Source organism: Haplochromis burtoni, unplaced genomic scaffold (assembly GCF_018398535.1).
Source record: "Haplochromis burtoni strain Fernald_Lab_line unplaced genomic scaffold, NCSU_Asbu1 Contig_80, whole genome shotgun sequence".
In the NCBI taxonomy this organism is placed as follows: Eukaryota; Metazoa; Chordata; class Actinopteri; order Cichliformes; family Cichlidae; genus Haplochromis; species Haplochromis burtoni.
In genome coordinates, this window is record NW_024582441.1 from 1,770,567 (window position 1) to 1,788,154 (window position 17,588).

The 17,588-nt window shown below is 39.9% G+C and overlaps 1 protein-coding gene across 1 annotated transcript in view; it reads left to right on the forward strand.

The window, feature by feature from the left end:
• Positions 1-9,126, forward strand: part of si:ch73-22o12.1 (nectin-2) — an 85,638-nt gene extending 76,512 nt beyond the window's left edge. Inside the window, exons 7-10 of the mRNA XM_005925159.3 lie at positions 5,840-5,972; positions 6,160-6,226; positions 6,363-6,434; positions 7,604-9,126. Coding sequence (XP_005925221.1) covers positions 5,840-5,972; positions 6,160-6,226; positions 6,363-6,434; positions 7,604-7,822 — 491 coding nt within the window. The 3' untranslated portion in view covers positions 7,823-9,126. The remainder of the gene's footprint in view (positions 1-5,839; positions 5,973-6,159; positions 6,227-6,362; positions 6,435-7,603) is intronic.
• Positions 9,127-17,588: the final 8,462 nt, after the last annotated feature.

Genomic DNA, 17,588 nt, shown 5'->3' on the forward strand with positions numbered 1-17,588 from the left:
GGGGCCAAAGGGCAAATGGCAGACCAGCGTCTCAGTGTAAATACATCATCCTGAGTGACAAGAATGCAACACAGGATGTCAACTGTTTCTTAAAACAATGCCTTGTGTCGGTACAGTTTTGTGTGCATGGGCGTGCGCCCTATTTGTGTGGGTAATAGCTTGTCTGGTTGGATGTCCTTGGCGAAGAACTGCACAGATTTAAACAGGGCCAGCAGAAGTACGGTGTATATGTGCACACACACACTCTCTCTGGCATTCTCGCTGTCTCTGTCTGCAATATTTCATTAGCGCAAGACATGGATGGTGTCCAGGGCCAACACAGAGGGCACGCTCTCAAGTCAACTCATTCACACACAAACACTGCACCTCAATCCTTACAATTGGCCTTTTCCTGCAGCTTTTTCGCCTCCATCTAAGGTTATCTGAAAGGAAGGAACAGGCTCCTACCTGAAACCTGCTGAGTAAAAATGGCATTGGTGGGATAATGACGCCTGTGAGATAACGCAAGGCAAAGCAGAAAGAGGCGGTTCTATAGAGGTTTGAAGGAGCGGAGGAAAAAAATATCCCAGCAACCAAAAATGTGGAGGGAGGTGTGACAAAGAAAACCAGATACGGCAGTGGAATGAGGAAGGACTAACACAAAATACTGGGAAGACGAGGCAGGTTTCAGGTTTTAAATGATTAGATGAGAGTCTGTGCTTTGGTGTTACAGAGACACAGCACCACCATGTGGCAGTTTGCATGCACTGCGTCGAGGTGATTTTTATGCAATTAGCTGAGATGTTTCCTGCAAAGATGTCAGCTGCAGCAGCTGAACCCCGGTAAGATCTGAATGCCTGCCAGTATGCCACATCCAGTCCCCATCTGTGTTGTCTGAGATTTCATCAAGGCTCCCTCGTCTTTTTATTGTTCTGCGCAAATCATTTCTCCTTTCCCATTAAATGAGAAATATTCCCACTGACTTTGAAAGTGTCACAGTACAATGTTCCCTTTCTCCTTTGTTCAGCCCTCATAAAATGAAAAAAAAAATTGAAGTAATTATTTAGCATTGTTAATTTTACTGGTATAAAATCTGTTATATGGCTGAGCTAAAGCAAAAGTATGTTTTACAAGCCTGGGACACTTTTAAGATTCCGAGTATTGCATGAATAATTAGGTTTAATTTCCCGCAGCCTGTCCTAAATTGTCTCTCCAGCATAGTAGCTCATTGTTCTTTTCTCTGTATTACAGAAGAACCCTTTTTTGTGTGTGAATTTGAGTAATAAATACAAAAATTGAAATATTTCTTTTCAGTGCATTTTAAGGTACAGGGATGAATAGACTTCTTAATGCTTGTAGGGAATGAAACACGTTTCCCTCTTCATGTGTGAGCACCGTGGAAGTTTGTCCCCTCCAGAAGGAGAACAACTACTTTAGATGCATTGAGGCCACCACATGTTGGTTTTGCTCCCAAGATGTGAGGAGTAGGAGTCTTTGCTCCAGAAGTAATTACAAACAATAGAAAACTTTGTACCCAGCAGAATAAATCCAAACAACATAATTAACTGATTGTATTTATTATTTCGTTAGAACCCGTTTGTTTCATCTTTAAAGGGCTTGCTGCACTTACTGATTGCTGTGCTTTGGATACTGCAGGTCCAGCGCTCATATTTAATTTGACACTGTGCTATCAGTTTAAAAGAGAAAGACGCGCCAAAAGCAGGACTGCAAACTGTGTCGATGGTGCGCTGATTTATTTCTTTTAATAAATGACAGCATATTAAATGTTCACCACAATTAAAGAGTATTAAGAGGGAGGAAACCCAAAGAACGGTGTGGGGTCAGTGATTTTTCAGATGATAAGCTCAGCTGTGTAATGAATAACAGGACGAGACATGATTATCAGGTCACATTTGTACGCGTGAAAGAATGAGGAATTATTTGACGAGGTATTCAAAGTAGACTATTGTTAGAAGTGAATCGTAATTAGAGGGCTAACAACGTTCAATCATGACCCTTCCAATTATTAAGACTAGAGTTTGTTCTCATCAAATGAGCTTCAGATCCTCTTTGCCCTTTACCACCTCCTCATTAGCATAATCCCCTGGGAATGCGAGGGATAATGAGCTGGGCTGCACCTTCAGTAAACACGCGCTGCGTGTGCGCACTTCGTGGTTCATGCTCAGCGTGGTCATGGTTCATTAGAGGAACCTCTGCACGACTCCGCTGGTTCGACTTAATCAGCCATGTGACTCGACACTCTAATCAAGACCCCGTCTGTACTTTACAGTGTTACATCTAGACACAGACACACACGCATCTCTAAACTCTTCTTCACTGATTAGTCTCTCCGTCTCTCTTTTTTTTTTTTATAATTATAAAGCCACTCTTAGTGATCGGGTTGACAATGTGAAATAACTTCATTTATCTTACTTACAGCCTTGTAGTACACGAGTTTTAATTAATGGTAATGTTGTTAAGTCAGTTGTTCCCAAACTGAGAGGTGGGACTCGTTGAAAACAAATAGGAGGAGAAATATTAGAGTGGGGGGAGCGCACAGATCGTTGCACAAAAATATTTCTGGCCTTTTTAAAAAAAAGTTTATTTATTTGTCAGGGACCATGAACAAAAACATTAATCTCAGAGGAGAAGGGATGCATTGTGCCGGATTTAGCTACCAGCTAATTTCCATCTGCAAGTCTCCAAGTCTCCAGGCAGGTAGACACGATGCTAAATCTGAAATACAAATCATATCCAAGGTACTAGATACAAATAGCGTGATATGATGAAGCATCCTCACGCAGCTCAACAACCCCCTGGCCCTACTCCCATCCCACAAACACACATCATACAACACTCACACATATATCCAACACCCAGACTAACCCATCAGTGTACATGCATATTATAACAATCAAGCTGCTATAGAGGTTTTAAAAACGCTTCATCTAATCAATGTTGAGTCTTTGACGCTTGTTTTCAGCCTTGAATAAATTACAGGGTCACTGACTTTACTATTCCCGCCGCTCTTAGCTGCTTCGTAGCCAATGCCTTCTTCTCACATCTATTTATTGGCTCTGAGCAGCTGCCAGACAGCAAGTGAGAACACCAGGAGGTTACCATCCCAGAAACAGAACAACACAAGTATAATGACAATTGTTGGTTTTTCTTTTTTCAGTTTGAACAACTTGTTCTCTTTCATTTTAATCTAAAACACCCCTTAACCTCCATTTTTCCATATTTGTATGCATGCTCCTGCAGTAGGCAGCTTCTAGTCTAGAAGCTTAAATAATAGTTTTATGGTGGCTGAGGTTTGGGTAGGTTTAGATCTTTCTCCTATCATGATTTCTATGGCTGCTCATGTGCTTTGTTACTTTAGCATAAACGCATGTTGTGCTGAGACAATTGTTTTGATATTTCACAACATTTTGAAAATTGAAAATTAACTGTGGGTCATAATTTTTGTTGTTGTTGTTGTAGTAGTTGTAGTAATAGCAATCTCAAAATAAAATATGAGAGCCACAGGTGCTGATTGGTTGGTTGATTTGTTTGTTTGTTTGTTTGTTTTCTATGAGAGTGTAGCCATAGCACCCTCCAAAAGTATGACAAGAGCAAGACCAATTAATCTGTCCATCAAGCCTACGACCCACAGACACTGATTATGCCTTTCAAGGGGATCTTTCAGTAGTGCAGTAGTTCCCTTCAGGGGGTGAAATATGTATTCGGTTGGTTTTAAGATCTGGTGATTGACTTGTCTTGTCTTAAACCTTTAATTTGTTAACCCTAATGAAGTTTTGAGTTGAGGCGGCAGCATGTTTTGGATCACTGTCTTGCTGCAAAATAAAGTTTCTCCTGATTCATTTGGATGCATTTCTCTGTAAACTGACAGACAAAATGACAAATGTAAACTTTTACATTTATTCTGCTGCTACCATCATCAATACAAATGATTGAGCCTCTTCCGGAGGCTGTTGCATTTAATGGTGGTGGAAAAAGATCCCAGATGGAGACTCGTGGGTATGCAGGGATTTTATGAAACCAACTCTTTATTGAAGGCAATCTGAATCAACAGGAAACACTGGAAACTAAGGAAACTACAGAAATCATAATGCTAGGCTACAGGGAACTATTGGAAACCAAGGACCACAGAAAAAAAGGTAAAAGAAACAGGTGACGAGACAAAAGGCTACAGAGAGGAATAGGTTATAAACACACACGAGGTAAAGTAACCATCACATCACATACAGCTGAAATTTACTGGGGAAAATACAACTACAAGGCTACCAAAATAAAATGGGGAAATAAGTAAATAGGGACTATATATAAATATACGGGTCGCAGTGAGGAAGCATAGAGGAACATAAACTCGGTATTAACTGTAAGAACAGCACAAAGTACGATTAAAATAATCTAGGAACATTAACCACTTCTAAACGGAAAACAAATAAAGAAATGGTAAAGCTCAACATGGTGGGTGAACGGCCATAATCGAAGCGAGCCCAAGCCATGGTTCAACTTCCACCATGCTTCTCAGATGAGCTTGTATGTATGAGCAGATCCCTTTGACCTTTCCATCGCTTTGGTAGAGGTTAATCTCTGTCTCATCGGTCCATAGAAGCTTTGTTGCAGAATTATTGTAACTCATCTCTGTACCTTACCTTACAAATTCCAGTTTCCACTTTCTTTAATCTTGATGAGTGTTTTGCACTGCTGTTCTCAGAGTCTCCTTCACACAGCAGATTGTGATATTTCCATCCCTGCTCGCTGCAGGTCGTTAACAATGTTATGGACTGAGTGGAGTGTTTTTCTGCCATTACTTGTTGTTTTTCCTTGAATTACTGGTTTTCTCAGCTCCAGAATGATCAACTTGACTGGCTTTACTATTCCAATACTTTTTTGTGAGGTGGTGGGGTGTATTTGTGTGTGTGTTTGTGCTATGTTAAGCTATCAAGTTGCTTTCATTGACTTAATAGTCATTCAAAAATCATGGAGTGCTAATCTAACACAAAGCCAGAGATTTACTCCTCGTTTTTCTCTTGTAAAATTCTTTACCTGTTTTGTTCTCTTTACAAGCTATTTAAAGGGGCAGTGAGCCCAAATATCAAACCCATCTATATTATTTTGGACAGTCTGGAAAATATCAGCGATAAAAATGTCTGCCTTCTCTTAAATATAATGGAAATAAATAGCACTCACCTTGCAGTACTCAAATTTGGAAAAACTCAGCTGTCGTGTCTCTCTATACAACGCATGACCTGCAGTTTCACGCAGGAACTATTTTTATTGTATCAAACCCCCTTAACCTCATCACTGTGCAGGATAAAGCACTCATCTAGTCATTAGGAGAGGTTCGTGTTCAACACAGCGTGACAAGATGTAAACACTGATGCTGTCTGCCCCCCTTCAACTGGGCTGTAATGCTAGTTAGCTGCACACTTCTTTTGATTACTGGATGTAGACTAGAGGTAGAAAATAGTTTGTGCATAAAAAAGACCACAAAAAGATTCTTTAAGTAAATGCTGCTGATTTCTGGAAAGAGACACTGCTGCTGAATTTCACTAGGAGCAATTTGTGGACCCCATAACAAGGTGGTTTTATTTTATTTTATTTCTTTAACAATAGAAATGTTTTTGGGGGTTTTTTTTGCACACACAAGTGGGCAATTAGCAAAAACAAAAAGATGCTAGATGGATAAATAGGAATATAGTCTACTGGGAAAATGTGCAAATTTGATTTGGGGGTGAACAATCTCAATCTCTGGTGCAACTGTTAGAAGGCGGCATTATTGAGAGAAAGAGGGCGTTCATGCCATCTGTAGTCTGGTCTAATCGTATTTGACATATTAATAATATTTTTCCAGAGACCCGTCTTCCAGAGAGGGGGCCTACTACAGGGATCATCATTGGAGCCATCATAGGGGTCATTATACTCATAGCCATCATTGGAACTGTCATTGCCCTGTACCGCAAACGCAAAGCCAAAGTACTTGGAGAGTAAGTATCTCTGTGAGTGACTGAGTTTCACTTCAGTTCACTGTTGCTGATTTCAATGAGTGTTTGCTCTTCTTTTTTTTTTCTTTTTTTTTGTTATTTGCAAATGATTCCATTAGATGAAATGCCATGCAGCGTGTCTCATGCTTTTGTGAGTCATTAAATGTGTGAATTGTGTGTTTTTGTGCAGTCGTCCACCAAAGTACAAGCCCCCTCCCCCAAATAAGACATTTAATTCCACCAACTCTGCTAACATGGTGAGTCGCTAATTGAAAAGTCCTTGGAAGGACAAAAGTATCACTATCCTGACATCTGTCAGGTCACTCGGCACATATCACAACTAACAGTTTTGTTCTCGTGCTGTATAATGATTGTTTAATTGTGTGTCGACAGCTGCTGAACTCAAGCAATGCCCCAGTGGTCCAAAACGACTTCCACTCCACCCAGAGTCAAGAACCAGTCACGGTAAGGATGCATGCTGAGTACATATGTGAAAATGACACTTAAATGCATATTTTTCGAGATCCTATCAAAACAGAATCTCCTCAGAGTACTCTCTTTTTTCAGCATCTGTTTTTGTTTTGGTAAAAAAAACAAACCAAAACAAATGTTCAGGACCATTTTAGATAATTGGCCACATAAATCCCAGTTTGATCTCAGGAGCAGTAAAACGAATGCATACATTTTTTAACACGGTTGCAGTAAAACCACTGCATTTGAAAAGCAGATGATAAACAGCCTGAGATGTCCCAAGAAAAATATGTGCAATGTATTTAGTGTACTCAGTCATTGCATGCACATTGTACTTTACAACAATCAAACAGCAATTGTATTTTTTCTTTGTAAAACTTATTGCAATTATTGCACTTTCAAATAAATAGTGTAAGGTACAAACCCCTTAGTGATGTTATTGTGCAGATTAACTGCATTATTATAGCTAAGTGGTTAAAATCATCAACAGATAACAAAAATGATATAAATATTAATAAATCAATAATGATATTTTAAAATGATCATTTTTATGATTCTGAAAAATGTTTTTTCACAAAATTAGTATGTTTATTTTCAATATTTCCAATATATTTTGGTTATTTTCCCCTTTGTAAAACAGTTATCTGGCACAAGATTAGATTTAGATTCTTGTGCAGCTCCGATAATTAATCTGTAATAGTTCACAGGGCTGCACATGAGCAGCCTGTTTAATTCACTGATTTTATTTCTGTTTAAATATTCTGACTTCCTGGGCTCCCCACCCCACCCCTCCTACCCCTGCTTTGTTTTTGCTTCCTCCTGTGCCACCCTAAAATCCTGTATATGCCTCTGATACTTGTGATAAGCTTTTGGTCCCCAGTTATTATTAACTAGAAGACTAAAGGTGAAACACTTGCTATGCTGGTTTTGATCAATGCCATAAAAACCTGTTATTTTTATCGTTGCTGGTGATAGTCTGGTTTTCTGAAAAGTATTTATTATCTGAAAGAACTGAAAGAAATCTCATTGATGATGCTATCTGAGTCTAACTTAATGTTTCATCTTTTTTAGAAGGTGATGATAGAAACCACCTCCTATTTCACTCGGTAAACTCTCGTAATTCGTAGTTGTATGATATGCTTATCTTTCCTTATTGTTGGCAGGACCTGGATGCCTACCAAGATGAGGATGACTATTATGACAACGGTGGTTTAAACAACAGAATGCATTACGTGTCTGGTGCCCCCTCTGGCTGGGATGATCCAGGGAATAATGAGGTCCTTCCTCCTTATCTGCACGTAGACGTTGACCGCCAGGACTACCACCCCGTCCCCAACATCAGCCGTGGTGAAAGCTTCGTGTCGTCTGCCATGTTTGTGTGAGGGCTGTCAAAAGCCACAGAAAGTTGCTAATGTGTGTAAATATGAGCGTATGCGAATGATTGAATGAATGAATTCATATTTCTGTAGGTACGTGGGAATGTGAACATTTGATGCTTTAATTGTGAATTTTCAGGTTACAGGTAGTCTTTATTGTGACGCAATCACGTCCAGCCTTGTGTTGCTGGTTGCAAACGTCCATCAACTTGAGCCAGCAAGACACAAACTGTCGCCAGTGCGCTCAGCTGTAGAGCACAGCTGCAGGAATGTAATGAGATTTTTATTCTTAAACTGTACATAAAGCAAACGCTGTTGTTGTTTTTTCATATTCAGCTCATGAACACTGTTGAAAGGAGCAGATGTTGATACTGAATCTGTTTGCATTGCTGTCATACATATTTTACTGAGGCGGCATGGTTAAAAGAAGCACAGTATGTGGGTTTTTACGCGATACCTCTGTTTAGTCTTATGTCTCACGTTGTTGGTTTCAGTCTCAATAAAACAGGCGCCCCGCGGAGAAGCAATTAGCAGCAGTTAATCAGGTGGTGCTTAGAAGACACCAGCAGACCGTGACGACATTAGGTTTTAAACTGCAGTCAGTGGGGGTTTACTGCTGCTGCAGCACTTTGTTTTGATTTAGATATTTTCTTTTTACCGACTTTTTTCTTTCTTATTTTTTGTGCATCTGGATTTTGCCTTTCTTTTGCAAATGTAATGTCATTCATCTCTTTTGGAATCAAACTGAGAGTGATCCTTTCTTTTCTTTCTTTTTTTTTTAAAGTGGATCCATCCCTCAATATTTAAACCATAGCTTTTCTCAGCACTGGCAGTGCAATATGAGGGATATTTCTTACTAAAAAATGAAGAACCAAAAATGCATTTTGTACCTATTTTTATTAGTCGTAGCATCATAATATAAACTAGCATGCTGAATTTGGTTGAGGGCAAATCTGGATTATGTCTATGAAGTCTACATTGTTTATCTCTCTAGTGGAGGATTAAATTATGAAGTTGAAACAGAGGTTTGCAAAGAGCCTGTTTGTATTCTCATATCGCCGTCCATTATCAGGCTCAAGGGTTAAAAAGGTCAATTGTGCTTAGTCAGAATATGTGTCTTTGTGTTGGTGCCAACCAGGGGTTTATTTTATTTAACCGACTTTTGTTAAAATTGAAGTACTTTCTGAAATAAAGTTGGCTTAAATCTGTTTTACTCCTTTTTGCATTGTATTATCTCAGTCATTCTGACTGTTTTTCCATTTAATAAAGTAAACGGTAAACTCTGATCTTATTAAAAAACATAAATTTGACTTTGTGGTGTTGGTCTTCATTGCAAACAATTCATTCTATTGCCCTCAGTTGCTATTCCTCCATTTCACCAGATGGGAGCAGTGTGGACTGAAAATCCCTGAGTGTTTAGCACAGCAGAGGGAGTCTTGATTCCCACCTGCTAATGTGTAATCCAAATAATACAGATATTGTACTGGGGAGTGCTTCAGCTTTGATTGAATACTGTCACTTTGTAGCATTTACGAGTGAATGATGGGTGGAGTGTGGGGCAAACTGAAGCTGCAATACCAGCAGATTTCCATTTAAGGACTGCAGCAAGCTCTAGCTCACCTGATACGGTGGTAGGCACACTCTGTGCTTTCCCCCCCCTCTTGTCTGACTCATCTCTTTCTATCTCCAGCTGTATTCCCTCCAATCCTGTATTTAAACTCTACGTGCACTGTTACCTAAGAGCATCGTTTTTGGATCCGCATGGTTCACTTGCAGCACTGTGACTACACCTAAAGGGGCCAAATATGTGTTCCAACTGACTATAAGGATTACATGCATCACTTTCGTGCACCACTGACTCATATGTATAAACTACTTGTGTCTTGCAGCTTATCTGTATTAATTGGCACGGTGTGCAGCAGTGTCCTGACTGAGCGGGTCTGCTGCAGATTAGCCTGAGGTGCTGCAGATGAAGGTGAGGCCTGACTAGCAGCTCACCATGACTCTGCAATCTGTTCCCTGCCTGAAATTCTGATCACACAGGTACATGGTGATTCTAGGAAGTACTCGGTGTGTAATGGGATTACTCCCGACATAATATATTCTTTTTCGGAGGGCCATTCAAAACTTAACGTCAAGGTCAGCTCACTCTGCAGAAGCAGTGAAAGCTCAAGTGGTACCTGGGATTTTATTGTGTGCTAGCAGGGTTCTCATAACTAGACTTCGTGAACTGGCATTTAGGTAATGAGTGAAGAAGGCAGAGAATAAACCTTCCATGCCTTCAGTGCTGCTAAGCTGGTTAAAAATAGAGGCAGAAGAGAGGGATTGAAAGAATCGGGGTGGACAGAGAAGATGGGGGGGGGGAGGAGACTACTAATTTGACTCCCAGTAAAGTAGGTAAGCAGGGAATTACCGGGTGACCTTGGCTGCGAAGTAAAGCAAATGTGTGGCAAGATGTTAAAGGCTCAGAAAGAAACTCACTTCATGCAGCTACAGTGATCCTGAGTGCTCTTTGCAAGCCACCAGCTGCCTCATCCGATGGACAAACACTGCCTGGGCTCATCATGTGCATGACAATGATGAGCATGTTTGGTTGCATGCTGATAGCTTGGTTGGTGAGTAAAGACACATTTATAAGTACAGGCCTGACAGGGATTACTCACAGAACATCTTGAAGGATCTTGAGTATCTATTTTAGGAGTGCAGATTAAAGCTAGCAGTAGCATTTAAGCAGCAGACTGAAAGGAAAAGATCATAAAAGAGGAAAGAGATTTGATTTAGTCCTGCCACTTAGAACTGAACCTTAAAGCAGCTACAGGAGAATGAAATGAAATGAGCTCCCCATCTCCATGTGCACAGGATCTGTGCTCATATGTTATCAACAGTAAAAACTAAAGGCCATGTGAGCAAGTTTTTCAAGTACATTATACCTGAAAAGTCCTGTCTTTTCAAAAGAAAACTTCCAGGAAATATCTTGAGAAGCCTACACCCCCCCCCCCCCCCCCCCCCCCCCCCCAATTCCTCATCTGTTCCCATTTCTCTCTCCAGCTTTCACTCTTATATTTTTCTCCATTCTAAACGCTTTCACTTCTCAATTCTGTAAACACCAGGCCAGAAGAACACGATGTCTGAGGAGAGAGCAAGAGGGCGAGGGAGGATTCAACACCGGCCCCGTGGTGAGTGACACTGTCGGGACGCCTGCGCAAAAGGGAAGGCATGTGAGTCAAGAGGGGAGTGGAAAGAGGGAGAAACTGATAGAGAGGGTGATGTAGATAAGGGGCACAGGCCGTGAAAGAGAAAGAGGAGCTTTGGAGGATTAACGGGGGAGCTGAATTTGGAGGGCAGACGAGGCCAGCAGACAGCAGCTGGGGGAGGCCTGGATCACATCAGATTGGTTCAAATTTTAACTTTGTTTCGCAGATGGGCTTCCTTTGAACCCACAGACAGGGTTATTGAAATGGTTTAGTTACATGCTTTACTATTAAAAAAAACATATGTGAATCTGGGAACGTTCAAGAAAAAAAATGACCAGTGACAGATTGTTCTTGAAGAAAATGTATTAACCTTAAAAGACATTTAATGCAGGGTCAAGTGAGACTATAAATAATTCCCCAAAGATTGTAGGTGCTGCAGTGTCGAGTGACCAGATTATCTGATTGGCTGGTTGTTGCTGTTCCACACATGCTTTGTATCAGGAAAAACAAAAGCCTTCTGAATGTAACAACTGGAGGCTGTTATTTTTGCTTTAATCTTCCTGTAAGGCTACAAAAGATTGTCACAGATTTTAACCAATTATTGTGGACAAATTAATTAATGGCGACAATGTTATCACAACATCTGTATTGTCTTTACAGGCAAATGAGCTGTCTGCATGCATGGCTGTCCAAAAAGCATGAAAAAGAACAACTAGTCAGATATTTACAATAATATATGATATGTGCATTAAGACAATATGCACGTGTGTATTACCATCATTTAGAAATATCATATAGTAACACTGGTCCTGGACCAGTCTACATAGTGACATGAATCACAACTCATTTGTGGACTGTTCAGCTTTTATTGTGATAGGAGAAAACAGGAAAGCTGGATATATAATAATATAATAAAAATAATGCTGGATGTAGTAAATATGATACAAATTAAAACCCATATATGCAAATTCATATTTAATCTTTTTTATTTATTTTATCTGCCAGGAGGTTCAATAAACACTTCATTTTTCAAAACAAATAAAAAAAATAGAAAATTATGGAAATTATTTCATGCTTCGGGCTTAGAGACCTAGAAAAACCAAACAATGTTCTTCCAAATGAAAGTATCTGTATTTAGAAAAGCTTACTGTGCTCACCGAGGCAGTAACATGTCAGCAACACTTGAAAGAAACAATAAAACACTGTATGAATATGTGTGAGTGGAGGGGTGTATCTCGTACAGAGAAAAATAGTAGCAGTAACCTCAATATTGCCCATTGTACATTGGGTGAATAGCCTCTCTGTGTGCGATATGTGCAACTGTGTTTCCTGGGGAAGTCCTGATCTCTAACGGTTAAACAGTGGTTCCCTTCACTCTGTACTTACTGAATGTCTCCCTTTAACTGTCACCACATTTTTTCATTTAAATAGGTGGGATGTCCAACATGCCCTTTAAATATCTCCCCGAGTGAGCTCAAGTCTCCCTGCTTCTCTTATGCTTTTCCATGAATGATGTTATCATGTCATAAGTACTTACTCAGTTATTATCAGCAATGAGCTGTTGACAGGATGTTATCCAGCCTCTGCTAAAATATTTAGTATGTGAGAGTGATGCATTGAGAAGTGGCTGTTACACTACACATTCATCTGAGCCTCACTGCTGATCTGTAGCTCTGTCCTCATGACACGTCTTTCCCCTCCTTTCATATTTTGTCTTTTTATTGATCCTTTATCTATGTATCTATTTATTTTTTCCTTGTGTTAACTGAAGAAATATTCATTTTCAACAAGCCTAGCAACACAAGAGTCCTCCTCTTATGCAGGTGATATTATGTTGAGTCCCAGCTCTGGTCCAATCAAACAGGGGCGGGTTTCCTCTCTCCAATCGCAGCCGTTCGGCCTGCACTGCAGCTGCAGGCGGGACGGTGGGTGTGCACGGACGTGCATGTTCTCTTTATCTAAAGCAGGTGCTCCACCTGGATAAGATGAGGGCGAGAGACAGAGCAGAGAGAGAGAAAAGTCACGTTTTATTGGCTTTATTCGATATAGAAGGAAGTCCTTTGGCATATCTGAATATGTTACGATAAGCTTCACTCAGCAGGATGAGATGAGAAAGGCCTTCAGCCTTTAGGTTAAAACTACAACTAAAAGTGTCAATCACAAGTGATGATGCCACGAACACTGTTGACATTTAATGATTTATGGTTAATCAGATGATTCTCCATGAATGACAAGTTAGATGTGGAAAAAATTGTATAAGTTGCTGCATAAATTAAACAATGGATCACTTGTATCCAGATGCTCTCTGTAAAGGCTTCGTAAGTAGTAACTAATAGCTTTAATAATGCTTACTAGATAATGCGCTCCTCTTTAAGGATTGAGGTTCTTTCCTTACATCAGGAATTAATATCTACAACAAAGCATCTTCTACAGGAACAGTGTTTGTCACAGCCTTTGTGTAACTGACGTGTTGAGGCTTGTCATTCTTTAGATTTTCCAAAGTTTTATTTGCTAATACAATGTTTATTAATGGCATTAATTATGGGGTTTCCATTTACCACATAAATGTATGCAGACTCCGGGAAGTGCCCTTTATTCTGTGTTATATAACTCCCTCTGCTGTGTAATATTTTTCTAAAATGTCATCAAGTCTTCAGTAACAAATGCTAGAAATAAATCTCCAGTAAGAAATTCTAAAAAAGGCTCTGCAGCAAAGCTCAAGCTTATTTGAAAAACTAGCGCTTGTGTCATAAAGCAATTAAAGGTTTTGAAGTGCGCGACTCAAATGTTGTTGTTATCAGAGAAAATGTGAATCATCAGTATACATGAATATACTGTCATGAAATACTTTATGAAGGGTTCTTATCAGAAAAATGACACTTATAAATTGTTTGCAGCGACAACTTTAAGTGTAAAGTTGAATTTGATCCTTTCCTGTGCTCTACCTAACCTTCATAATGGTATTATAGTTTTTTACTGACATCTTTAGCCCCCAAATTTTTCCTTTCAAGCCACCTGCTTGACACCCGCCAGGTCACTGGTAACCTCAACTTGGCTTAAAGGTACGGTTAGGTTTTGGTTAACTCTGTTTGCTGAATTTGTTTTAGAGGTGGCTTTATAAAGTTTCTGAAAATGTTTCGATTTAGCATGAGGTTCAACAAAACTGCCCAGTGGAGTGCTTTAGCGCAGGAGCAGGATGCCATCTACCAATTCAGCGGCTGGTTGGACGATCCCTGGGTGTTTTAGTCTGCATGCCAAAATATCCCTCTCGATCTGTTCATGTTCAGCTGAGTTAATAAACTCCACTAAACTAACCAAGAATCTGCCCATAGCTCAGACAGGTAAGCAATGATGGGCAGATGATTGGCAGATGTTCAGAGCTTAAGGTCTTTGTGCTTCTTGGATACAAACAACAGCTTGTCATTATGGTAAGTTGCAGTGAATTGGGCTATCACAGCACTTGAGTGATTCTTTGCATAGTCTAGATTATCTGAGGCTTGATTAAACATACTCATTAAACCATTCATGAGCTCTCATTGTCTCCATCTAAATTTTTAATGTGTCTGTAGTTTATTAAGACATCTTTCAATTTATTATCTTTTTAAATCATCAAGACAAAAGCTCCTTGAAGCACACAAAAACAAAGCTTGTACTTAGACATAAATAAGAGTTGGCTGTTTAAATAAAATGAACCCACAATAGTTTGGCCTTTCAGTTATGAGTATTATTTACAATAGAGCTACTCCTGCACTGAGACACACTGGCTCCCTAATCAGCCTGGGTTACACTTTGCTTCACTCTGTGTTTGACAGAGTGAACGAGTAAAACCAGCCAGTGAAGTCAACACAGCGCAGTGCCAGATGTTTTATTCCCCCGTGATGGCACAACATTTGAACAACTGAGTGCCTCTTGGGTTCTCATCCAGACTCCCTCCCCTTTATCATCCCTAATTTCATTCAATCCAAAATCACATTTCTGGGCAGTCGCGCAACCTTGTCTTCCCATACACATACACACAGACACACTAATACATTCAAATGGCTGCCAGGGAAATACTTGAATAATGACACATGAATGGCTAAACCGCTCATTCAGTCAGAGGAAACAAGCCTTGATTTAGCAGCACAACATGTTAGCATGTGCGAGCTGACATGACATAATCTAATGAATCATGATTTATTTGAGGGTTAGAGCTACTTACGTTGATGAGGTGTGCGTTTGTGTGTGTATGTGTGTGTCCCTATTAGCCTGCCAGGGTGTGTCCAGATGTTCGTGTCAATTTGATCAAGCCCGCAGCCATGCCCGAAGTACTCCATAATCCTCATGGAAACAGATTACCAGGGCTTGAATTTATCAATATAATCCTCAAGCACAGTTAGCTCCAAAGAACACAAAGACATCTATCCCATTATATTCATATATTGATCTTGATCTTATCTTGCTGCAGAGATTGTTACTGGAATTTCAATGTGGGCTGTATGCCATTATCTGCTGCTGAAAGCATGTTTGACACAATGAAAATCCAACTTTATGATGCATTTTTCCCCTTTAACACATAATATTAAGAAGATGAGATTGAGATTAATAGATCCACACAAACAAAAGTACAAAAGTACTAGAATTTTAAAATCGCTGGTTCCTTGGACAGTATTGTGAAAAAGTCTTGAGCCTTGCCCCCGTCATTTCTCTGTATCTTGCTAGGAAAATAGAAAATAAGTGTTTTATTTAAACATTTGGGTTTCTTATTATCTTCAGGAATAGCTCTCAAGCCTTCTTGAAGGACATTCAAAGCTGTTCTTTGGATCTCAGCTGCCTTTTGTTCCATTCTTTTTCAAGATGATCCCACACTGCTTCCATAATGTTGGCGTCCTGGCTCTGCAGAAGCCAATTTATGACTAATTGTTTTCCTATCCAGTTATGCTTTTAGTGCATTGGCAGTGTGTTTGGGATCATTATGTTGTTGTTTTTATGTTGAAAAATGTAGCTGTTGCCAATCAGATAATTTCCAGATAGTATTGTATGTTGTAATTTGGTCACCTTTCCATTGAGAGCATTTCTGATGAGGCTTCAGTAAACTGCACTTCTCAAGTCCTGTGTCACATCTTTGCAGTGTTTTTTAATTTTATTTTCCTTACTGTTCATCTACTGTAGATATTTTTTAGGTACTGGGTCTGCGACACACAACACTGGGTCGCAGACCCAGTACCATGACATTGGGAGCTGTTTAGTGAAAATATTATTTTATTTCTATCAGGCTGAGTTATGTTTATGATTCAAAAAAGCCTGGAAATCTATTACTCAATATAAATTTTACAAAATTTCAAGAAAGTCTGAACTTTTGCACAGTACTGTATAAAACCAAAAAATACTTTCTTCCACAAGTTTGCCTCCAAGGGCCACACTGCCCTCTGTCTCTCACCTTGGTCGTCAGTGGATGATGATGACCTCAGATTTGCCACTGTAAAATATCTGTGGAAGTTTAAATGGAAATCTGACAATCCCTTCAGCTTTGCCTGCGGGATAACGTTCCGCTTCACTTGTTTATGCTTGTGTGTGTTTGTGTGCATGTGTGCAGTTAAGTTGCCAACTGCATGTTCTCCTGCGCACTGTCATGCATAACCTTGGGAACTATCCTTCCTCTAAGCATCATGGGATGGCTCAGAGGACGGGGAATTATCCAATCAGCCGTTAGGGTCACCCCAGTCAAATGACTCTAGAGACTCGCTGCCTCCCACCCCCTACACCACCCTTTTCATCTCCTCTCTCCCCATCACATTAGTCAACGGTTCATACGCACATCCACGCAGAGTGTTTGATGTGTAAATGCGTGCCGAAGACACATACAGTATAACTAGGGCAATTAAAGTCGAGTGTAACTGACGTGTTACAGCTTAAATTAGACTCACCAAGAGCACAGCAGCAAGGGAGGAAGAAAGAAAGAGCAACATGAAACCAGAGGTGAGGATAAAGAAAAAAGAAGGAGTCTGTGGAGGACAAGACAGGTGACATTTAAGGGGAAAAGTGCAAACTTAAGCTCTTTTGCAGCATTAGCATCTGTGTTTCTGCCCAACTGAACACTCCTCCTGCCTGTAAGTGTGTGATTTAATAATTCAGGGTAAATTAACATAACCTAAACAAATTGTCCCAAAACCTGTTTCAAAACGAGTGCTATTTATAGGCATCGAAAAGTCTCAGTGGTTGGAAGACAGCTAAGCTTAAAGGCACAGCTCACCCCAAAGTTAAATATAGACGTTTTTCTTCTGGGCTGTAGTGCTCTTTATCTGTCCTGATCGTTTTGGTGTGTCGTGAATATAATGGAATTAAAGTTGTCTCGTAGCGCCAAAAGGGCCAAAAGACCCAGCAGCAGCATCCCTATTCAGAGATCATAACCTTATCAAATAAATTCAAAAATACTGTGAAGTTAGAAATTTTTTTTTTTAACAATCAAACCACAATCACAAAAGAAACGTTACTGTTCAGCTCAGGGGGATGTCATTAAAGTTTACATCCTATTTTCCTGTCATGAGGGTGACCTCTGTGAGCCGTGTAGTTTCGCAGGAGGCAATAGTTCCTTCATG